A 25,112-nucleotide genomic window follows, 5' to 3' on the forward strand; every position below is an offset into this window, starting at 1 on the left:
ATTTTAACGTTAAAAAACCTCAAAGTGAAAATTTCATGCCATGGGACCTTTAAAAACCTATCAATGGCTGCACGAATTGACTAGTGAGTTATTTATTTATTTATTTATAGAAAGTGCTGTCATGCTGAGGTATAGAATAGTTTTAGACGTTTTTTTAATTCTTCCTTGGACATTTCAGTTCTGTAATTTTCAAACTTCTTTGAGCTTTTGAACCGGTCAAAGAAAATTCAACAAATTTTAATGCTTAAAGATGAAGAAGGTAAACAAACCTGTGAAATGACGGGAGCAATTTGTGAAAAATCTCATCTCATTATCTGTAGCCACTTTATCCTGTTCTACAGGGTCGCAGGCAAGCTGGAGCCTATCCCAGCTGACTATGGGCGAAAGGCGGGGTACACCCTGGACAAGTCGCCAGGTTATCAAAAATGCTATAATAATTATTAAAAAATAAAAATGCGTTCTCACCATCAAATGCTTTTTTTTGTTGTTGTTGTTGCTTTTTTTTTGTCTTTTGTTTGGGGGGGAGGGGTGTTTTTCTGAGTAGTGTTTATGTCCTCGGTTGGTTCAGCAACACACTCCGCCATTTTGTTTTTCTCTACTCGTGGTATTGTTTTTTTAAAATTATTATAATGGCGGATTTTCCAGGTAGTACAAAATAACGTTTCTCTGCAGAGGAACCAGATCTATGGATCATCTAAAGCAACAGCAGGATGCCACCAAAAGTCCTTGTTAATATATATCTTTATGTACACGATAATAATCTTTAACTTTGCAAGCTATATATTTTGAAAGTTTTTTTTCTTGTTAGTGCACTGCTGTGTGTCCCTGTGTGTATAACGAGTATAGTGTGCGTGCCTGCCTGCCTAATTAGGCCCATATCACTATCTTGATAAAGCGCCCTGAAAATAACCGTGAAATACTGCACCACTGACTTTAGACCAGGTTTTTGTTGGTTAGAGTCATTGGCATCGTGCTTGGCGCCACTTTGTGCTGAATGTAAGATGGGACCCAGAGCTTCTACTGCAGTTAAAACATTTATTTGCAACACATACAGTGTCTTGCAAAAGTATTCATGCCCCCCCTTGGTGTTTTGTCGCATTACAAGCTGGAATTAAAATGGATTTCTGGAGTGTTGGCACCATTTGATTTACACAACATGCCTACAACTGTAAAGGTGCAAATTGTTTGTGGCACAAATAAGTTAAAAAAAAAAAAAAAGAAATCCTGAGTGTGCATAAGTATTCACCCCCTTTCATATGAAACCCCTAAATAAGAGCTGGTCTAACCAATTCACTTCATACAGTAAGTCACATAATTAGTTGATTTAAGATCCACCTGTGTGCAGTCAGTGTCACATGATCTGTCCCATGATGTCTGTATAAATCAAAGGGTCCTTCCAGACCAGAGACTCTGCAATGCTACTAAGCAAGCAACATGAAACCCAGCTTGTAATGCGATAAAACGGGACAAACACCAAGGGGGAGGAATACTTTTGCAAGGCACTGAATTTGGTGTAAATGCTGCATAAGTTGCTTTGAACAAAGCCAAACGTTGTGATCCCTGTGATTAAAATCTGAACTTGATGGCTGTGGTGTGTGCAGGGAACCGGCCGCTGGTGTTCCTCTCAGCGCGGGTTCACCCCGGAGAAACCAACGCCAGCTGGGTAATGAAGGGCACACTGGAGTTCCTGATGAGCTCCAGCCCTCTGGCACAGAGCCTTCGAGAGAGCTACATCTTCAAAATCGTCCCGATGCTCAACCCAGACGGAGTCATCAATGGCAAGTATGTGTGTGTACACACACACACACGTCAGTGGGAAGTCCTCCACTCTATCCAGTTTGGCCAGTTCCTGTATTTCTTTAAATGTATTGTATCGTCCAGACAATAAGTCGCTCTTAAGTAATCGAGATAGATAGAGAGATAGATAGATGTGTATGTATATTGAGAGCTTTGGTGTAGGAGTTGTGTTAATGTTTCATGCATTTTTATCACTATACAGCAGGGGTGGGCAATTATTTTTTCCATGGGGTCACATGAGAAACAGAAAATTTCGTGGAGGGCCGGACCAAAAGGCTGAACTAAATTCTGCATAATATTAATTGTATGTCTTTATATAAAGCAGTAAATAACATTGTTTTTACAAGCTGCTAAGACTGGTAAGAGTATGGAAAAAACGAGGTTGCCTTACAAAAAATGTCATTTACGCTACGTTCACACTGCAAGGCTTAATGCTCAATTCCGATTTTTTTGTGAAATCCGATTTTTTGTGAGGTCGTTCACATTAACAAATATATGCGACTTGTATGTGATCCTCAGTATGAACGAAAAGCGACCTAAAAGTGTTCCGCATGCGCATTGCAGGATACGACGACGTCACACGCAGTGAGCATGGCCAGTGTTTACGGAAGTAAAACCGCCCGGTTGCGGTATGACCCATCCAATCTAGCTTGAATAGCTGCATCCCCCCAAATGGAAATCAGCTCCCTAACCTCTGCGTCCTTCCATTGAGAAGATTCAGAACCTTCACAGCCCGAAGCGTCCCTCGCATTGATGTCATGCGCAGGGGCGCAGATACGTTTTTTGAACTGGGGGGGACAAAAAACTGGGGGGGACAAAGCTGCCAGCAAACCAACCCCGATATGCCTGTCAAACTTATTGTGGGTTACCATAGCAACCAAGCTCGAGCTCGCAACCTGTGCAGTCTGCGCAGCTCAACCAACCGAATATCAGTCTTTGTTTTATGTGAATTGTTGCAACTATGTATACACTGCTGTGCACCTCAATAAACCGAATGGTAGTCTTTTGATTTTTCCGTGAGGTTTGCCTTATGCAAAGAAAGACAGCATAGACGTTTTTTCCTCCCTATAAGTGGGGGGGACCGAGCGAGGTGAATTTAAATCTGGGTGGGACGAGTCCCACCCTCTATCTGCGCCCGTGATTATGCGCCATGTTGTTGTAACTTTTTTGAGAGACCCGCCGCCTACTTCAGCGCAGAATAGTGACGTTTGTGGCTTGTTGATGACGTGTAAGTCGGATGAATGCGACCTGGCGGTTCAGACTGAAGTCGCATATGAAAAGAGCGGATAGGAATCGGAATTAGGACCACATATCCAAACGGCCTGGGTCGGATTTGAAAAAATCGGATCTGTGTCGTTCATATTGTCAATAAAAGATCGGATACAGGTCACATATGGGCGAAAAGATCGGATTTGAGTCACTTCAGCCTGCAGTGTGAACGTAGCCTTCTTCAATCAAATTTCCCAAAACAATGGTTAACAAAATGTGAACGTTTGTACCTTTTTTTTTTTAGTCACATTCACCCCAAAACACAATAAAGACATCACAATATTGTCTTTCTACTCCAAATATCAAGCAAGATACATCATATAATAATGATGCCCACATTTGTAGTCTAATCACCTCATTTCGTGTTTTTCAGTTTTTTATTTGTTCAGTGAGAGAAATCTAGTCTCTGTTGGTCTTTAACGAGTGCATCAGAGTCAGGTTGAATGTCTGAGGTGGAGATGAGAAGCACAGCTGACAGATGATCATCAGTCGATTCGGTGTAGGTATCAGATCTACAGATCGGCTCCGGCGCCTGCTGGTGACGTCACACTATGTGATTGGCTGGACCGTTTGAAGGATGACGTACAAGTTTGTGGTTGGTCTGGACAAATTACGGAAGTAGTTATCGCGGGATTAGGTTTCGTGGGATTTCATGTCATGTTCATGTCGCGCGCATTGCGTTTTTGTTGAACACAACTTCAAAATAAAAGCAATGCACATTCAGTCCATGCATGAGGTAAAATGAGAAAATACGTTTATTTTGTAATTTCTAATTAACCTTACGCGGGCCGGTCAGAATGAACCAAAGAGCCGGATGCGGCCCGCGGGCCGTAAAATGCCCAGGTCTGCTATACAGTATTAGATTAATTTCATCCCATTTGTGTTGGTGTAGCTCAGCACAAATAATTGTACTGTTATTTACATATTCACAGCACAAATCCACAACCCCAAATCAGAAAAAGTTGGGATGTTATGGAAAATGCAGATAAAATAGTCCGGGAGCCAAAGGCCCAAATTTGGCTGAACCTGGCTTCGTCGGTTAAAGGTTTTTTTTTTGCTGTTTGTTGTTGTCCAAGGTCTACTCATTAAGATAAGAGAGGGTGCCCGGTGATATCCCTTGGGCAATTCCGGATATTGGCCCTTTATTGTTGGATGTGCTGCAGTCATAGCGTAATTCTGACATTTTGACATTCTTCACTTTATGTTCACCAAAGTCTATATATCATACTTATTTTTGTGTTTGTTAAGATAATAGGATGAGTTTAAGGCCTGGGGGTGGGGTTCCAGCCATGGTTGGGGGTGTGGCCATGCAATTGGGGGCGGGGCTTATACCAAAAAGCCCTTTATTACTCTATTACTTTGGTTGTTAATGCGAGCCTTAAATTATTAGGCATACACGCCATTGTCATCCTTGTGTTTACTTCTGCAGGAGCATATGAGGGACACAATTAGCTAATTCAAGCCAACTTGTGTAGCTATCTTGCTAACTCTGTCAATCACACTGCCCCCAAAAGATCACAGCACGCATAAGCTAAGCAGAGAAACTATTTGACTGTAATCATGAAAGAGCAGTGACATGTACTCACTGCTCACCAGTGAACTAGACCCATAGTTTCACAACACTGGCTAGCACACCCAACTCTCACCTAGTAAATGCTAGTCACTGATTTTTTTAAGCTAATACATTAAGCTAATAGATTGCTTATTTTGACGATATTGACTGTTGAAATAGTAATGTCCCTGGTTCCCTAGTAAAATTCAGGGCATTGTCCCCGATTATCATCTCAAAAGTCTGTTAACCTTACCCTCACCCCCACTCCAAACCACACTGCTTGTGGACTGAGAGTCATGTGCACTAGCCAGTCCACTGACTAGCACGACTTTTAAAACGTTGGGCAGTAAGGTTTCCTTAAGCTAATACATTAAGCTAATAGATTGCTTATTTTTACGATATTGACTGTTGAAATAGTAATGTTCCTGGTTCCCTAGTAAAATTCAGGGCATTGTCCCCGATTCACCCCCACTCCAAACCACACTGCTCTTCCACTGACTAGCACGACTTTTAAAACGTTGGGGAGTAAGGTTTACTTAACATTCTCCTCTGTACTAGCTGGCATCCAGTACATAAGCATATTTTTACAGACACTAAGCAATGGCAAAGGGTTTAGAGGGTTTTTTTTTTCATCTGAACTCTTAGTTTTTTCCTTAAATAGTTTTTGTGTTTTGTGTGTGTGTTTGCATACTGTATGTAATTATTTTACATAATTATTGCTCATTAGTGTGTGTGCATGTGTGTGTGCGTGTGCATGCATGCATGCACGTACATGCTTTATGTACTGTAGTTCTTGTATCAGAATTGTTAATTTTGCAAATTTATGAAAGGGTCAATTACATGTTTGACTAATTTGAATGACAGTAAAGCGTGAATACTGTACAGCCAATTTGGTTAATTGAAAATCAGTATCTTTTGCTATTCTTGTGTGTGTGCGCGCATGCTGTATATGCCATTTTGCATGCTTGATATATTGCATACTGTAGTTTTACATAGTGGATCACTGGTGTGAGTGTATATGCATGCTGTATATAGTTCTATTGCATGCTGTATATAGTTCTTTTACATAGTGGATCACTGGTGTGAGTGTATATGCATGCTGTATATAGTTCTATTGCATGCTGTAGTATATAGTTCTTTTACATAGTGGATCACTGGTGTGAATGTATATGCATGCTGTATATATTTCTATTTCATGCTGTATATACAGTAGTTCTTTTACATAGTGGATCACTGGTGTGAGTGTATGCATGCTGTATATCGTTCTATTGCATGCTGTAGTTCTTTTACATAGTGGATCACTGGTGTGAGTGTATACATGCTGTATATAGTTCGTTTACATAGTGGATCATTGGTGTGAGTGTATGCATGCTGTATATAGTTCTTTTACATAGTTATTGGTCATTAGTGTGTGTGTGTGCATGCTGTATATAGTTCTTTTGCATGCTGTATAGTTCTTACATAGATATTGATCATTATTTTGTATTAACTGTAGAGTTTATGTAATACTTGTATAAAAATCGCTAATTTGGAAAAGTTATGAAAGGGTTAATTAATCCACATTTGATGTATTTAAATGACAAATATAGAGAAAAATGTGAATACCTATCAGATACAGCCAACTTGGTGCATTTAATATCAGTATTTACACTGATATTATTTTTTTTGTATTTTCTTCCATTATTTGGGCATATAGGGCATTAAAGGGTTAATATATGAAATTGCCCAAGGGATATCACCGGGCACCCTCTTAAATCTTGAAGAGCTACCTCAAATCTATAAGATAAAGCAAAAAAAAAAACTTTAACCAAAAATTCCGGGTCCGACCCCATGGCTCCCGGACTAAAAACAGAAAGCAACGATTTCTAAATTAACTTTGACTTGTATCTTATTTCATGTTTTTGTCTTTTCAACTCCATTTCATTTGTTAGCGTCCATCCATCCATCCCTGCAATTCAGGCAACATGTTCCAAAAAAAATGGGACTGGGGAAATTTAGGGCTAGTAATGAGGTAAAGCAATCAAATAATGATGTGACTTGAAACAGGTGATGCCAACAGGTGATTGTAATCATGATTTAGTACAAAATCGGTATCCAGGAAAGGGCTAGTCTCTGAGGAGCAAAGATGGGTCAAGGATCTCCAGTTTGTCAACAGATGCATGAAAAAATTATTGAAATGTTTAAAAACAATGTTCCTCAAACAAAGATATGAGGGGATTTAGATATTTCACTCTCTGTGGTGTATAATCTCATGAAATGTTTCAAGAAAGCTGGAGGAATTTGAGTGTATAAAGGGCAAAGGGCACAAGCCTAAGCGGAACACTTGTGAGCTCCAATCCCTCAGACGGCACTGCATCAAAAACCATCGTTCATCTATAGCTGATATACAGTGCCGCCTAGTAGTATTGGCACCCTTGAAGTTTATGTACTTAAAGTTAAGCATTTCCTGAACAAAAGTGATGTAGTGATGCAGAATTTTTCTACAGATAGCTCGTGGTTAATATAAAAGAGCAAAGTATCAACAAAATAAAAAAAATAAACAATTAGAGTGAAAAAAAAATGAAAAAGGTCAATCTTGCTGTATCACTAGTATTGGCACCCTTTGCTGTTAGTCCTGAAACCTAACCTAACTAAACCTAATTTGACTCACCTACTGTATGGTAAATTAGAAATGGAAATCACCTGTGAAGACCTGTCTGTGCCCATGTGACATGAAATGGCCAATGAATGATGAGATTTGTGTTTTGAAAAACCAACTGTTTCACTCAGTCCCTTTTTCACAATGATGAGGACAAAAGAGCTGTCTGAAGAAACAAGAAATGCAGTTGTTGACAAACACAAGAGCTCCAAAGGATATAAAGCCATCTCCAAAGAGCTTGGTATCCCTGTGTCAACAGTGCGTAATGTTATTAAGAAATATTTGAAGCATGGAACTGTCAAGAACCTCCCTGGGCGTGGGGGTAAGAGAAAAATCAATGATAGAAGTCGTCGAAGGTTGGTGCGATTTGGTGGCAGAATCACCTCAGTTAACATCTACGGACCTGCAGGCCCACCTGGAACAGTCTGGGGTAACTGTTTCAAGAAGCACCATAAGGCGCACACTCAACACAGCAGGGCTACATGGGCGGAGGCCAAGGAAGACCCCATTATTGAAAAAAAGACACAAAAAGGAGCGTCTGGAGTTTGCGAAAGAGAACCTGGACAAGCCACAGTCTTTCTGGGAAAATGTCCTGTGGACAGATGAGACAAAAGTAGAGCTTTTTGGGAATTCTCACAGGCAGTATGTTTACAGGCGCTGCAATGAAGCATTCAAAGAAAAGAACACCCTACCAACAGTCAAGCATGGTGGAGGATCAATAATGCTGTGGGGCTGCTTTGCTGCATCTGGGACTGGAGGCCTTACCCGTGTCATAGGGATTATGAAATCTGAAGATTATCAACAGATTTTGGAGCAAAATGTCCTGCCCAGTGTAAGAAAGCTCGGTCTGAGGCGAAGATCTTGGGTACTCCAGCAGGACAAAGACCCCAAACACACATCTAAAAGCACACAAAAATGGTTAGAAAAGAAAAAATGGACTGTTTTGAAATGGCCAGCAATGAGTCCTGACCTCAATCCAATTGAGAATCTTTGGGGGGAGTTGAAATCTGCCATTGGCAGAAGGAATCCTTCAAATATCCAAGACCTAGAGCGCATAGCGAAGGAAGAGTGGGAGAAAATACCACAAGACAAATGCAAGAAGCTCATTGATGGCTACAGGAAACGTTTGGAGGCCGTCATCGCTGCCAAAGGGTGTGCAACCAAATACTAAGGAGGGGTGCCAATATTCCTGCACCTGCTGTATTTCTGTTTTTTGTTGTCTTAGAAATTAAAATGCCTATTTTGAACGAAAACAACTTTTCAGTTCCTTTGGACCTTCAATTAAAAGATCTTGGTATTGCAAATTGTGTCCATTTCCATTTATTTTTGGAGATATTACAAAAGTTGTGAATTAAATTAAGGGGTGCCAATACTGCTAGGCGGGGCTGTAACCACATGGGATCAGGATTACTTTGGCAAGCCTTTGTCAAGCACTAAAATAGTTACGTCCACAAATGCCAGTTAAAACTTTAGTGTGCAAAAAGGAAGCCTTGTGTTAACTGTGTCCTGAAGTGCCGTTGACCTCTTTGGGCTTGGAGACATCTGGGATGGACTATCACACAGTGGGAACATGTATTGTGGTCAGACCAATCAGTATTCCAGGTCTTTTTTTTTTTGTAAGAAATAGATGACATGTGCTCTGGACCAAAGACAGCAGGTACCATCCAGACTGTTACCAGGAAGAAGTCCAAAAGCCCGGGTCTATCAATGGTATGGGGTTGTGTCAGTGCCCTTGGCCAAGATAACTTGCACTTCTGTGATGACAGCATTAATGTAGAAAAGTATATTGAGATTTTGGAGCAACATATGCTGCCCTCAGGATGACACGTTTTCTAGGAATATTTCAACAAGACCGTGGAAAACCACATTCTGCATACATTACAAAGGCATGGCTGTGGAAGGAGAGGGTACCTGTCCCCTCTGTCCCCTGTAGAGAATGTGTGGTGAATTTTGAAACATAACCACAGCACCGACCCCGTACTGTTGCGCACCTTAAAACCTCTTTGCAGGAAGAATGGGACAAAATAACACCTGAAACGCTTCATCACTTGGTGTCTTCAGTGTCTGAACATCTTTTCAGTGTTGTGAGAAGAAATGGCAACATTACAAAGTGGTAAATGCTTTACTGTCCCAATTTTTTTAATGTGTTGCAAGAATCTAAATGGAAATGTTTTTGTTTATTTTGAAATGTAAACAATAAAATTCATGAGTATGACATGAAATAATGTGCTGCTGTATTTTGAGTGCAATATGAATCAAATACAGTGGCGGCTGGTAGTCTTTCAAACAGGAGGCTGGTCGGTGACGATATTTCCAGATTTTAAAAGAAAAAACACATCAATTTTGCCCATACTCTTGCCTCTGATCTGGCTGATTGTTGGCAGGGTCACAAACTGTGAAATAACAGGTTCTTTTGGCCCATTAGCCTACTGTCCAATATACATGATGGTGGTGTTGGGGGGGGGGGTATATTTTAACATTTTATATTTTAAAATTGTGGCATGTGGCATGTTGTTTAAAAATTGATCATTATTGAAAGCAGCTCTTTGTCAGGAACCTCAGCAGTAACAGCAGAGTGTTCTGGAATAGGCACAAGCACTGACCTTGGGGAGCCAAACATAGAGCTGGGTGCCACACATTTCATTCAATGACACTTTCCCTATATTTTACTTATTTTGACTGAGAAATGTTTTATTGACAATTTTGATAACCCTTCACTTTTAATTCAGGTCTGTAGTGTGAAATGTTCCCGGCTGTGTTTTTGTTTAGAAATGTTTTCCAAATTGTAGCTGTGTTTAATTCATATCCAGAGAAATATATATTCCAATATAATATACTCAGCATAAACATTTTAAATAGATTCTATATTTTTGGTCCATCCATGACATATTACTAAAGTAGCCTATTTACTGTTGTTGATGTGGGTCACTTGCTGTTAGCCAATTCACTTTCTTGTACCAGGAGAGCTGAAAGGAACGAGTATTATTCCCTACCTTTTTCACCAAGTCAATTTGAGGCGTTGGTCTACCCTGCTCTTTAATTTTTTCCTCAAAAGGAAGACTGGCAAATGGCTTCGCCAAAATTAAATCAGCAATGCTTGGCATCCGTGCGCAGCTTTCTTGCTAGCTGACTAGCCCCCTCAAGTTCAAGTTCAGTCACTCAAATAAACGAAATTTCTGGAACTAAGATAGCAAACTTGACAACATTATATTTACACTTTATTTACAATGAAAATGTATACAAACTAAAAAAGCTGGTAGAAACCGTATGTAATGAATGAAATCGAAATGTAAGCCGATCTCTTACAATACACCACAGCACTCGCGAATCCGCATGGGACTGAACTGAAATTCACCGCTGCCTGTCTATATTTGAAACGAGCTGTCAATCAAAGAAACTATCCGGCTGCTGCAATCACCAGTCTCCTCGCGGAAAGCTTTGCCATGTCCCTCCCACTGTGAGGCTGGGAGTCCGTGGGCGGGCGTTTTCGCAGTATTTGTCCAATAATCGTCTTGCATTTTGATATTGAAAGTGCATAGCTCCCAAATGCCATTGAAGTGCACTGAGGCTGGGCTGCATCGCGCTGTCACAAGGGGGAAAAACTCACGCACACGTTAGGCGAACTGGGGAAAGTTATAACGGAATGATTTCACACTGTAGTTGGGTTGAGCACAAACAGTGGTGCTTGAAAGTTTGTGAACCCTTTAGAATTTTCTACATTTCTGCATAAATATGACCTAAAATATCATCAGATTTTCACACAAGTCCTAAAAGTAGATAAGGAGAACCCAGTTAAATAAATGAGACAAAAATATTATACTTGGTCATTTATTTATTGAGGAAAATGGTCCAATATTACATATCTGTGAGTGGCAAAAGTATGTGAACATTTGCTTTCAGTATCTGGTGTGACCCCCTTGTGCAGCAATGACTGCAACTAAACGTTTCTGGTAATTGTTGGTCAGTCCTGCACACCGCCTTGGAGGAATTTTAGCCCATTCCTCCGTACAGAACAGCTTCAACTCTGGGATGTTGGTGGGTTTCCTCACATCAACTGCTCGCTTCAGGTCTTTCCACAACATTTCCATTGGATTAAGATCAGGACTTTGACTTGGCCATTCCAAAACATTTAACCTCATTCTTCTTTAACCATTCTTTGGTAGAACGACTTGTGTGCTGAGGGTTGTCTTGCTGCATGACCCACCTTCTCTTGAGATTCAGTTCATGGACAGGCATCCTGATGTTTTCCTGTAGATTTCACTGGTATAATTCAGAATTCATTGTTCCATCAATGATGGCAAGTCGTCTTGGCCCAGATGCAGCAAAACAGGCCCAAACCATGATACTACCACCACCATGTTTCACAGATGGGATAAGGTTCTTATGCTGGAATGCAGTGTTTTCCTTTCTCCAAACATAATGCTTCTCATTTAAACCAAAAAGTTCTAATTTGGTCTCATCCGTCCATGAAACATTTTTCCAATAGCCTTCTGGCTCATCCACGTGATCTTTCGCAAACAGCAGAGGAGCAGCAATGTTCTTTTTGGAGAGCAGTGGCTTTCTCCTTGCAACCCTGCCATGCACACCATTGTTGTTCAGTGTTCTCCTGATGGTGGACTCATGAACATTAGCCAATGTGAGAGAGGCCTTCAGTTGCTTAGAAGTTACCCTGGGGTCCTTTGTGACCTCGCCGACTATTACACGCCTTGCTCTTGGAGTGATCTTTGCTGGTCGACCACTCCTGGGGAGGGTAACAATGGTCTTGAATTTCCTCCATTTGTACACAATCTGTCTGACTGTGGATTGGTGGAGTCCAAACTCTTTAGAGATGGTTTTGTAACCTTTTCCAGCCTGATGAGCATCAACAACGTTTTTTCTGAGGTCCTCAGAAATCTCCTTTGTTCGTGCCATAATACACTTCTACAAACATGTGTTGTGAAGATCAGACTTTGATAGATCCCTGTTCTTTAAATAAAACAGGGTGCCCACTCACACCTGATTGTCATCCCATTGATTGAAAACACCTGACTCTAATTTCACCTTCAAATTAACTGCTAATCCTAGAGGTTCACATACTTTTGCCACTCACAGATATGTAATATTGGATCATTTTCCTCAATAAATAAATGACCAAGTATAATATTTTTGTTTCATTTGTTTAACTGGGTTCTCTTTATCTATTTTTAGGAATTGTGTGAAAATCTGATGATGTTTTAGGTCATATTTATGCAGAAATATAGAAGATTCTAAAGGGTTCACAAACTTTCAAGCACTACTGTATATTTCTATGATTCTGGATCTGAAATAGCAATGTTATAAGGTCGGCTATAACATAAGCCTAGCGCAATTCATCCTACACAATGTTCGTCATTTTTAGAGGAGGCTGAGCCTCCCTCGTTGTCTTGGAGCAATTGCCCGTGACCAAATATTATTTACAAATGAGTTTCACTTTAATTTCAATGTACCATCCCAAGTTTTTCTGATTTTTGTTTTTATTTTTAAATCAATATTTATACAGTAGCATCCAGTTTTTTATTGCTAGTTTAAATGGAGTCCTGATTTGGGGTTATAGAATATACAAAGTGAAATCTGGAAGGTGTAATTGTTCTGTCCTTAACTTTCAGATCGAGACGTGGATTACTGGAATTTTCAGGCGGCTTTGTCCCCTCATGTTAAATCAAATATTGAAGTTTATTTTCCTAATTTTGTAATTGTATTTCATAAAAGTTGAAGGACGTCATCTGGTGTTCGTCTGCCTTTAACACATGAACCATAAAGGGGTGGGGAAGAAATTCGAACGAACAAATGCGTGTAAAGAAAGGGAATTTTTTTTTAAATTTCATTTTATGTCCATATCCAAGGTTAACCAATCACATATATAAAAGCTTATAGTTTAATCAATGGAAACGCATGCATCTCCCTATATAAGTGTATTTTATGAGTATTTTATCCAATTTAATAATTGGAAAATTAAACATCAGAATTTTTATTAGATATATTTATCATGCAGTCATGATATTTCTTTTCAAATTTATAATGCAAAAATGATAGCATGAGTACATTTCACTAAACTGATCAAAATTGAACCTCTTTTGACTTTCACTCTGGGATATACAGTGGGGCAAAAAAGTATTTAGTCACCAATTGTGCAAGTTCTCCCACTTAAAAAGATGAGAGAGGCCTGTAATTTTCATCATAGGTATACCTCAACTATGAGACACAAAATGAGAAGAAAAAATCCAGAAAATCACATTGTCTGTCTGATTTTTAAAGAATGTATTTGCAAATTATGGTGGAAAATAAGTATTTGGCCAATAACAAAAGTTCATCTCAATACTTTGTTATATACCCTTTGTTGGCAATGACAGAGGTCAAACGTTTTCTGTAAGTCTTCACAAGGTTTTCACACACTGTTGTTGGTATTTTGGCCCATTCCTCCATGCAGATCTCCTCTAGAGCAGTGATGTTTTGGGGCTGTCGCTGGGCCACACGGACTTTCAACTCCCTCCAAAGATTTTCTATGGGGTTGAGATCTGGAGACTGGCTAGGCCACTCCAGGACCTTGAAATGCTTCTTACAAAGCCACTCCTTCGTTGCCCGGGCGGTGTGTTTGGGATCATTGTCATGCTGAAAGACCCAGCCACGTTTCATCTTCAATGCCCTTGCTGATGGAAGGAGGTTTTCACTCAAAATCTCACGATACATGGCCCCATTCATTCTTTCCTTTACACGGATCAGTCGTCCTGGTCCCTTTGCAGAAAAACAGCCCCAAAGCATGATGTTTCCACCCCCATGCTTCACAGTAGGTATGGTGTTCTTTGGATGCAACTCAGCATTCTTTCTCCTCCAAACACGACAAGTTGAGTTTTTACCAAAAAGTTCTATTTTGGTTTCATCTGACCATATGACATTCTCCCAATCCTCTTCTGGATCATCCAAATGCTCTCTAGCAAACTTCAGACGGGCCTGGACATGTACTGGCTTAAGCAGGGGGACACGTCTGGCACTGCAGGATTTGAGTCCCTGACGGCATAGTGTGTTACTGATGGTAGCCTTTGTTACTTTGGTCCCAGCTCTCTGCAGGTCATTCACTAGGTCCCCCCGTGTGGTTCTGGGATTTTTGCTCACCGTTCTTGTGATCATTTTGACTCCACGGGGTGAGATCTTGCGTGGAGCCCCAGATCGAGGGAGATTATCAGTGGTCTTGTATGTTTTCCATTTTCTAATAATTGCTTCCACAGTTGATTTCTTCACACCAAGCTGCTTACCTATTGCAGATTCAGTCTTCCCAGCCTGGTGCAGGTCTACAATTTTGTTTCTGGTGTCCTTTGACAGCTCTTTGGTCTTGGCCATAGTGGAGTTTGGAGTGTGACTGTTTGAGGTTGTGGACAGGTGCCTTTTATACTGATAACGAGTTCAAACAGGTGCCATTAATACAGGTAACGAGTGGAGGACAGAGGAGCCTCTTAAAGAAGTTGTTACAGGTCTGTGAGAGCCAGAAATCTTGCTTGTTTGTAGGTGACCAAATACTTATTTTACCGAGGAATTTACCAATTAATTCATTAAAAATCCTACAATGTGATTCCCTGGATTCTTTCCCCCCATTCTGTCTCTCGTAGTTAGTGTACCTATGATGAAAATTACAGGCCTCTCTCATCTTTTTAAGTGAGAGAACTTGCACAATTGGTGGCTGACTAAATACTTTTTTGCCCCACTGTACATGTTAGGCTTGTAACAATTCACTCATCTTTCAATTTGATTCGCTTTTCCCACAATGGTGGGGTTTTTTGTTTTTGTTTGTTTTTTTGAGGGGAAAAAAGCAAATTTTTATTACCAGGAAAAAAAAAGTAACATTTTATTTTCCTGTTCTTTATCAATTTAAATATTCCTTTTGTAAAATAAAAAAAAAAACCTTTTATTTCATTTTGGTTGGAGTAAAATGTAATAGCCTGTTAACTAAAACATTCCTTTTGTTAAAAATCAAAAACCTTAATTACAAATTTTTTTTTTAGAAAAATTTCCTCTCTGCTTGACTGTGCAAAGCGAGCAATTTCATGCATATTGTATTACTCTGCTGTCGAAACAACATACCTGCAGCTTGGAAAAATGATGAGATCTGAGATTACACATCCTGATGATTATCACAGTTCATTTTTTATTTCATTGATTCGAATAGTCATAAATTCGCATCACGATTTATCGTCACATGATATACATTATATCGTTACATGCCTAATAGATATAAAGGAATCAGTGATGGGGTGATGTTCAACATTGTTAAACAAATGGATAAAATGTCTGACATGTTGAAAAAAAATATATATGAGAAGTTGATTATTTTCCTTTAATAGCAGTTACTTCCTTACTATTCGTCTCTCTGTTTAGTCACAGATGTTCTCTGAGTGGCGAGGATCTGAACAGACAGTGGCAGAACCCCAGTGCGGAGCTTCATCCCACCATCTACCATACCAAGAGTCTGCTGCAGTACCTCAGCGCGATCGGGAGAGCACCACTGGTGAGGCACAGCGCAATTTGTTTTTGTGTGTGTGTATATGTGTATGTATGTGTGTGTGTGTATATATATATATATATATATATATATATATATATATATATATATATATACACACACACACTAGTGCATCTCAAAAAATTAGAATACCATGAAAAAGTTCCTTTTTTTCATAATTTAATTCAAAAAGGTAAACTTTCATATATTCTATATTCATTACATGTAAAGCAAAATATTTAAAGCCTTTTTTGTTTTAATTTTGATGATTATGGCTTATAGCTCATGAAAATCAGAAATCCAGTATCTCAAATTATTAGAATATTCCCTAAGATCAATCAAAAAAAGGAATTACAATACAGAAATGTCCAACTTCTGAAAAGTATATTCATTTATACACTCAATACTTGGTTGGGGCTCCTTTACCATGAATTACTGTATCAATGCGGTGTGGCATGGAGGTGATCAGTCTGTGGCACTGCTGAGGTGTTATTGAAGCCCAGGTTGCTTTGATAGTGGCCTTCAGCGTATCTGTATTTTTGGGTCGGGTGTTTCTCATCTTCCTCTTGACAATAACCCATAGATTCTCTATGGGGTTCAGGTCAGGCAAGTTGGCTGGCCAATCAAGCACAGTAATATCATGGTCAGCAAACCATTTGGTAGTAGTTTTGGCACTGTGGGTAGGTGCCAAGTCCTGCTGGAAAAGGAAATCAGCATCTCCAAAAAGCTCGTCAGCAGATGGAAGCATGAAGTGCTCTAAAATCTCCTGGTAGATGGCTGTGTTGACTTTGGACTTGATAAACAGTGGACCAACAGTGGACCAACACCAGCAGATGACATGGCACCCCAAATCATCACAGACTGTGGAAACTTAACACTGGGCTTCAAACACCTTGAATTCTGTGCCTCTCCACTCTTCCTCCAGACTCTAGAACCGTGATTTCCAAATTAAATGCAAAATGTACTTTCATCTGAAAAGAGGACTTTGGACCACTGAGAAACAGTCCATTTCTTTCTCTCCTTAGCCCAGATAAGACACTTCTGACATTGTCTCTGGCTCAGGAGTAGCTTGATATTAGGAATGCGAAAGTTGTATCCCCTTTCTTGAAGATGTTTGTTCGTGATGGGTCTTGATACACTGACACCAGCCTCAATCCACTCCTTGTGAAGCTCTCCCAAGTTCTTGAATCAACTTTTCTTGACAATCCTCTCAAGACTGCGGCCATCCCTGTTGCTTGTGCACCTTTTCCAGCCACCCTTTTCAGCAATGACCTTTTGTGGCTTACCCTCCTTGTGGAGGGCATCAGTGATCATCTTCTGGACAACAGTCAAGTCAGCAGTCTTCCCCATGATTGTGGTTGTGCGTACTGAACTAGACCGAGAGATACACTGTGTTCATACTGTTTTACTCAAACTCGAAATGAAATATTCTAATATTTTGAGATGGTATTTTTTAATGTTTTTGTACTGTATGCCATACTGATTAAGATTTTAGTTTATGTGTAATGAGTCTATAATATATAACATTTTCACTTTCTTAAATAACTGATGGAAAATGTTGAACTTTTTCACAATATTCTAATTTTTTGAGATGCACTAGTGTGTGTGTGTGTGTGTATATATATATATATATATATATATATAATCAATCATTATCTCTAGCCGCTTTATCCTTCTACAGGGTCGCAGGCAAGCTGGAGCCTATCCCAGCTGACTATGGGCAAAAAGCGGGGTACACCCTGGACAAGTTGCCAGGTCATCACAGGGATGGCACATAGACACAGACAACCATTCACATTCACACCTACGGTCAATTTAGAGTCACCAGTTAACCTAACCTGCATGTCTTTGGACTGTGGGGGAAACCGGAGCACCCGGAGGAAACCCACGCAGGCACGGGGAGAACATGCAAACTCCACACAGAAAGGCCCTAGCCGGCCACGGAGCTCGAACCCGGACCTTCTTGCTGTGAGGCGACAGCGCTAACCACTACACCACCGTGCCATGTGTGTGTGTGTGTATATATATATATATATATATATATATATATATATATATATATATATATATAAAAAACCCAATTCCAAAAAAGTTGGGACAAAGTACAAATTGTAAATAAAAACGGAATGTAATGATGTGAAAGTTTCAAAATTCCATATTTTATTCAGAATAGAACATAGATGACGTATCAAATGTTTAAACTGAGAAAATGTATCATTTAAAGAGAAAAATGAGGTGATTTTAAATTTCATGACAACAACACATCTCACAAAAGTTGGGACAAGGCCATGTTTACCACTGTGAGACATCCCCTTTTCTCTTTACAACAGTCTGTAAACGTCTGGGGACTGAGGAGACAATATGTAGTGAAAATTCATTATGTCTGATTATTATAACTATTCTTTAAGTTCGTTTCTTAAGACACGTATTTTTTAGTATGTTACCTCGTTTGTTGACAGTTTCAGCGAACACTTCCGCCTTCTTCAAAACAGTCACCAGATGTCGAGTGGTGACGTGCCTTATCAGCTGATGTTACTCTATGGAGGCGTGAACGTCCCGCCCAATTTGACAGGTAGTCCACGCCTCCTGCTGTCAGGTCGCTGCCCCAGGACGGCGCTCCAGGTGTGTGACAGCGCGTACGCTCCCTCATCCCGGTTCATCGTCCTCTGCGCCCGCTTTCGTATCTCCACTGCCTCCAAAATCCAACGCTGGTATCTATTCTCTTCAGCACGAATGACTCTGGCCTCTTCCCAATTCATAATATGATTTTGTCGTTTGCAGTGGTCTGAAATGAAATGCTAAAAAATATGTGTCTTAAGAAACGAACTTAAAGAATAGTTATAATAATCAGACATAATGAATTTTCACTACATATATTAAAAATAAGTTATGGAGAAGATTGTGCCAAAGAGGTACGCTACCTGGAAAAACTAAAGAAAAAACTGGCGCGACAAAGAAACCATCTCCGCTTCAATCTCCGCTGCCGGGACGAAGGCGTCATTCCAGCAAGCCTCTACATAAAAAATCCGATACCAACAAGAAACGCAGAAAGGACCATCGAAAGAGCGCGAATGACTCTGGTAAGAGAAAGAATTAGATGCACGACAAACAAAATCAACAATTTAAATACAGAAATAATACAAAGAACACAAGATTTCAAACGCCGGTTCAAACTCAGCAGTGACATGGAAAAAAGTATGGAAGAACATCTAAATGCAATACAAGAACAAGAATTCTCAAAAACAAAAACACGCCATATTAAAAAACTAAATAGACTTATCAAAAAGAAACAAAATAAATGCAAGGACAAGCAAATAAATGAAAAATGGATATGCAACCTGTCTAAACACACACTAACAACAGCAGAACGCACTATACTCTCACGGGGACTAAACTATGCCATCACACCAAATAAAATCCCGAATGAAGAATTCATACTGGCTACCGAACTAGCATGCAACATGTTACAGGACCAAGGACAGAAAGCCGCATTAAGGAACGAAATAGCAGGCATCCTCACCTCAGCTAAACCGCCACCCAGAAACACAACTAAACAGGAAATGGAAGCCATCAGAACACTCACAAAGAACAAGAAAATAACAATATTACCGGCTGATAAAGGGAGGACCACAGTTATCATGGACACTAATCAATATGAAAAACAAATGAATGAAATGCTCACGGACCCAAACACATATGAAATACTCAAAAAAGACCCGACAGAGGAAAAGAAAAAAAGACTAAAACTATTACTCAAACCGTTAATGGACGACAACAAAATTGATAAACAAACATACAACCACCTCATCCCCACAGCAGACATCACCCCCCGGATATACGGCACACTGAAAATTCATAAACCCGGAGCACCATTAAGACCCATAGTAGACAGTATAGGATCAGTTACTTACAACCTTTCCAAGACACTGGCAGACATAATTAAACCACTCCTCGGACTCACGGAATACCACTGCAAAAACTCAAAACAACTGGCGAAAGAACTAAAGGAAATCAAGATAAAAAAGGATGAAATCTTTGTATCACATGACGTCATATTCCTCTTTACAAAAACACCGGTCACAAACACTCTCAACATAGTAGAAAACCGCTTAAAAGCAGACAGAACCCTGAAAAAACGTACAAAAATTACAGCACAGGACATAACAAAACTATTACATTTCATTTCCACGTCCACATATTTCCAATTCAGAGGTACAATCTACAGACAAAAAGAGGGATTTGCAATGGGGGACCCGCTATCTGCCACTCTATGCAACTTTTTTATGGAGGATCTGGAAACCCGAGCCATAGAAACAGCACCGGATGACTGCAAACCTATCTTCTGGAAAAGATACGTTGATGACATTCTTGAAATAACCAAAACAGGTCACACACAACAATTCACGGATCATTTAAACTCCATAGACAAGACAGGCAACATCAAATTCACACACGAAGAGGAAACGGACAAGACAATAGCATTTCTGGACCTAAAAATACACCACACAGAAGAAGGTAATATCAGAATTACAACATACAGAAAACCTACACATACTGACCAATATCTTCTCTGGACATCTGAACATCCCATAGCATATAAAATGTCAGTAATCAGAACACTATACGACCGAACACAGAACATCACGGAGGAGAAAGACAGACAGGAGGAGGAACAACACATCCAACAGGCATTAAAAAACTGCCAATATCCACCGTGGGCAATACGAAAAGGAAAATTACAGACACAAAAAAAGGAAAAAAACAAACAAACAAGAAAAAACAAACCGGGGCTTTGTCACATTACCATACATAAAAGGAGTTACAGAACGCATCCAACGATCCATGAGGAAATACCACATCAACACCCCGGTCAAACCATACGAGAACCTCCGACAGCTGCTAGTTCACCCCAAAGACAAAATACAACTGGACAATAAATCCAATGTCATATATGAAATCCCTTGCCGGTCATGCAATAAAGTCTATATTGGTGAAACAGGCAGATGCTTCCACACTCACAGGAAAGAACACCAATTAGAATGTGAAAAAGAAACAACAAAAAGACTCACAAGATCCGAAAAAGAAAAAGCAAACCAAGAAAACTTAAAATCAGCCATTTCAGACCACTGCAAACGACAAAATCATATTATGAATTGGGAAGAGGCCAGAGTCATTCGCGCTGAAGAGAATAGATACCAGCGTTGGATTTTGAAGGCAGTGGAGATACGAAAGCGGGCGCAGAGGACGATGAACCAGGATGAGGGAGCGTACACGCTGTCACACACCTGGAGCGCCGTCCTGGGGCAGCGACCTGACAGCAGGAGGCGTGGACTACCTGGGCGGGACGTTCACGCCTCCATAGAGTAACATCAGCTGATAAGGCACGTCACCACTCGACATCTGGTGACTGTTTTGAAGAAGGCGGAAGTGTTCGCCGAAACTGTCAACAAACGAGGTAACATACTAAAAAATACGTGTCTTAAGAAACGAACTTAAAGAATAGAATAACTGAGGAGACAAGTTGCTCAAGTTTAGGGAGAGGAATGTTAACCCATTCTTGTCTAATGTAGGATTCTAGTTGTTCAACTGTCTTAGGTCTTTTTTTGTCGTATCTTCCGTTTTATGATGCACCAAATGTTTTCTATGGGTGAAAGATCTGGACTGCAGGCTGGCCAGTTCAGTACCCGGACCCTTCTTCTACGCAGCCATGATGCTGTAATTGATGCAGTATGTGGTTTGGCATTGTCATGTTGGAAAATGCAAGGTCTTCCCTGAAAGAGACGTCGTCTGGATGGGAGCATATGTTGCTCTCGAACATGGATATACCGTTCAGCATTGATGGTGTCTTTCCAGATGTGTAAGCTGCCCATGCCACACGCACTAATGCAACCCTGTACCATCAGAGATGCAGGCTTCTGAACTGAGCGCTGATAACAACTCGGGTCATCCTTCTCCTCTTTAGTCCGAATGACACGGCGTCCCTGATTTCCATAAAGAACTTCAAATTTTGATTCGTCTGACCACAGAACAGTTTTCCACTTTGCCACAGTCCATTTTAAATGAGCCTTGGCCCAGAGAAGACGTCTGCGCTTCTGGATCATGTTTAGATACAGCTTCTTCTTTGAACTATAGAGTTTTAGCTGGCAATCTAAAGACATGCAGTTAGGTTAATGTGGGGCAGCCTTGGGCTGAGGTGCCCTTGAGCAAGGTACCGAACCCCTGACTGCTCCCCGGGCGCTCTGGTGTGGCTGCCCACTGCTCTGAGTGTGTGTGCATGTGTTCACTGCTTCAGATGGGTTAAATGCAGAGGATGAATTTCACTGTAAAGTGACGAATAAAGGTTTCTTCTTTCTTCTTCTTAACGGCGGATGGCACGGTGAATTGTGTTCACAGATAATGTTCTCTGGAAATATTCCTGAGCCCATTTTGTGATTTCCAATACAGAAGCATGCCTGTATGTGATGCAGTGCCGTCTAATGGCCCGAAGATAACGGGCACCCAGTATGGTTTTCCGGCCTTGACCCTTACACACACAGATTCTTCCAGATTCTCTGAATCTTTTGATGATGATGTGCACTGTAGATGATATGTTCAAACTCTTTGCAATTTTACACTGTTGAACTCCTTTCTGATATTGCTCCACTATTTGTCGGCACAGAATTAGGGGGATTGCTGATCCTCTTCCCATCTTTATTTCTGAGAGCCGCTGCCACTCCAAGATGCTCTTTTTATACCCAGTCATGTTAATGACCTATTGCCAATTGACCTAATGAGTTGCAATTTGGTCCTCCAGCTGTTCCTTTTTTGTACCTTTAACTTTTCCAGCCTCTTATTGCCCCTGTCCCAACTTTTTTGAGATGTGTTGCTGTCATGAAATTTTAAATGAGCCAATATTTGGCATGAAATTTCAAAATGTCTCACTTTCGACATTTGATATGTTGTCTATGTTCTATTGTGAATACAATATCAGTTTTTGAGATTTGTAAACTATTGCATTCCGTTTTTATTTACAATTTGTACTTTGTCCCAACTTTTTTGGAATTGGGGTTGTGTGTATGTATGTGTGTGTGTGTGTGTGTGTATATATATATATATATATATATATATATATATATATATATATATATATATATATATATATTTATTTTATATATATATACACACATATATAAAATAAATATATGTGTATATATATATATATATATATATATATATATATATATATATATATATATATATAGATAGAGAGAGAGAGAGAGAGAGTGATTCCACGCTTATGGGTACTGAAATGGGGACATGAACTTATTTTTAAAAATTCACCTAAAACCATTTCTTTTTTTTACCATCAGGTCACAAAACATGTAATCTTTAATGAATGATATGTTAAAAGTTAACTTTAATTTTCTGAGATGTAATAACATATTTATATGCAAAAGTCAGAACGTAACAGAAGTGTTGTGGAAATATATATTCTCAATTTTAACAATGTAGAATTACTTTTTGAAACATAGGAAGGTGATGTTTTAGCAAATATAATTAATAAACATGTGTAGTAGAATAAACATACACATTCTTTCAATAAGATTAGCATGGTGTATAGCTAGATTGTAATTAATTTGTAACAGACGCGAGATGGACAATCGTAACAGAAGTAATGTAACAGACATCATTTTGGAACGCATAGGCTTGACTTTGGCATATAAATATGTTTTTATTACATCTCAGAAAATTAAAGTTATCTTTTAACATATCATTCATTAAAGATTACATGTTTTGTGACCTGATGGTAAAAAAAAGAAATGGTTTTAGGTGAATTTTTAAAAATAAGTTCATGTCCCCATTTCAGTACCCATAAGCGTGGAATCACTCATATATATATATATATATATATATATATATATATATATATATATTAGTGCTGTCAAGCGATTAAAATATTTAATCGCGATTAATGTCGCGACTGTCATAGTTAACTCGCGATTAATCGCACATTTTTGTCACATGAAAAACCATTGTAATTCTCTTATCAGCATAAAAAAGTGAATGGGCTTGCTCACCGTTCGAACTACGGGGGTACACGGGGGATCCGAGATCCCCTGAAACAGACATGAGATCCCTTGAAAACATGATTTGGGAAATGTTGGGGGGTCTCTAAAATATTGGCAAAATGATGTTTATTGACATAGCAATCGTGTGTAACGGGACGCATTTGCATATCCGAAGTGAGCGCGCGATGGAGAGCCGCGCTCTGAGACAAGCGCAAGCACCCCCAAGGGAAAATAAGGGACCCCCCCGAAAATATCGGCATAGTTCGAACACTGGTTGTACCAATGTTTTTTTTTTTTTTATTGCAGAGCATAACACGTCTTGTCACAGCCACTGCAAAGTGGGGCTGGAGCCGCCGATGGGAAAACGAAACCTAAGCCGAGCACCGTGGCTCTTCGGGGGAGGGCAGAGGACTCTGGCTGTGCGGGGCGTGGCATCATGTCACAAAGCGTTAATCTCGCGATAAAAAAATTATCGCCGTTAAAATTGAGTCAAGTTAACGCGTTAATAACGCGACATTTTTGACAGCACTAATATATATATATATGTATGTGTGTGTGTATATTTGTATGTATGTATGTGTGTATATGTGTGTGTATATACATATATACGTGTGTGTGTGTGTGTGTATATATATGCATATATATATATATATATATATATATATATGCATATATATATATGCATATATATATATATATATATATATATATATATATATATATATATATATATATATAAATGTATATATGTGTGTGTGTGTGTGTGTGTGTGTGTGCGCTTTAGTCCATGTCAGGGATGCGTTAGTTACATGTTTTGTGTGTGTAGGTATTCTGTGACTACCACGGCCACTCAAGGAAGAAGAATGTGTTCATGTACGGCTGCAGTGTAAAGGAGACGGTGTGGCAGACCAATGTCAGTGCCAGCTCCTGTGAGCTGCAGGAGGACCTGGGATACAGGGTAACACACACACACACCATATGGGTAACTATGCATAAAGGCTTTGGAATAATAAGGTTTACTCGTAAGTCACTAACTTGAGATAGTAAGCAATTTAAAATTTGATGCATATTGTTATTGGTCAGTTCATACACACGTAGCTCTCCCCATCACACAGCATGATTTTTATGAGATGCAAAAAGGCAACCAAAAGAAAGTGCTATCTGCCCTCTTCCACATACATGACCTCAGGGTCACCTGTGATTGCCTAGTGTTGCTGTGATTGGCAGCAGAAAAAGAGCACAGCAAATTTTGCTCTTTTAGTTCCTGGCCACAGGTGGCTTTGGTATCATCGGGATTAT

General features: G+C 39.7%; 1 protein-coding gene across 5 annotated transcripts in view; it reads left to right on the plus strand.

Moving 5' to 3' along the window:
* agtpbp1 (ATP/GTP binding carboxypeptidase 1) overlaps positions 1–25,112 on the plus strand; it is a 91,078-nt gene that overhangs the window by 55,987 nt on the left and 9,979 nt on the right. For 3 of the 5 annotated variants that reach the window (XM_060931400.1, XM_060931403.1, XM_060931401.1), the window contains exons 21-23: positions 1,602–1,782; positions 15,642–15,771; positions 24,640–24,795. In XM_060931400.1, the coding sequence (XP_060787383.1) occupies positions 1,602–1,782; positions 15,642–15,771; positions 24,640–24,795 (467 nt within the window). The remainder of the gene's footprint in view (positions 1–1,601; positions 1,783–15,641; positions 15,772–24,639; positions 24,796–25,112) is intronic. The other 2 variants (XM_060931404.1, XM_060931402.1) reach the window with 1 other exon arrangement.

This window comes from Neoarius graeffei, chromosome 10 (assembly GCF_027579695.1).
Source record: "Neoarius graeffei isolate fNeoGra1 chromosome 10, fNeoGra1.pri, whole genome shotgun sequence".
Taxonomy (NCBI): Eukaryota; Metazoa; Chordata; class Actinopteri; order Siluriformes; family Ariidae; genus Neoarius; species Neoarius graeffei.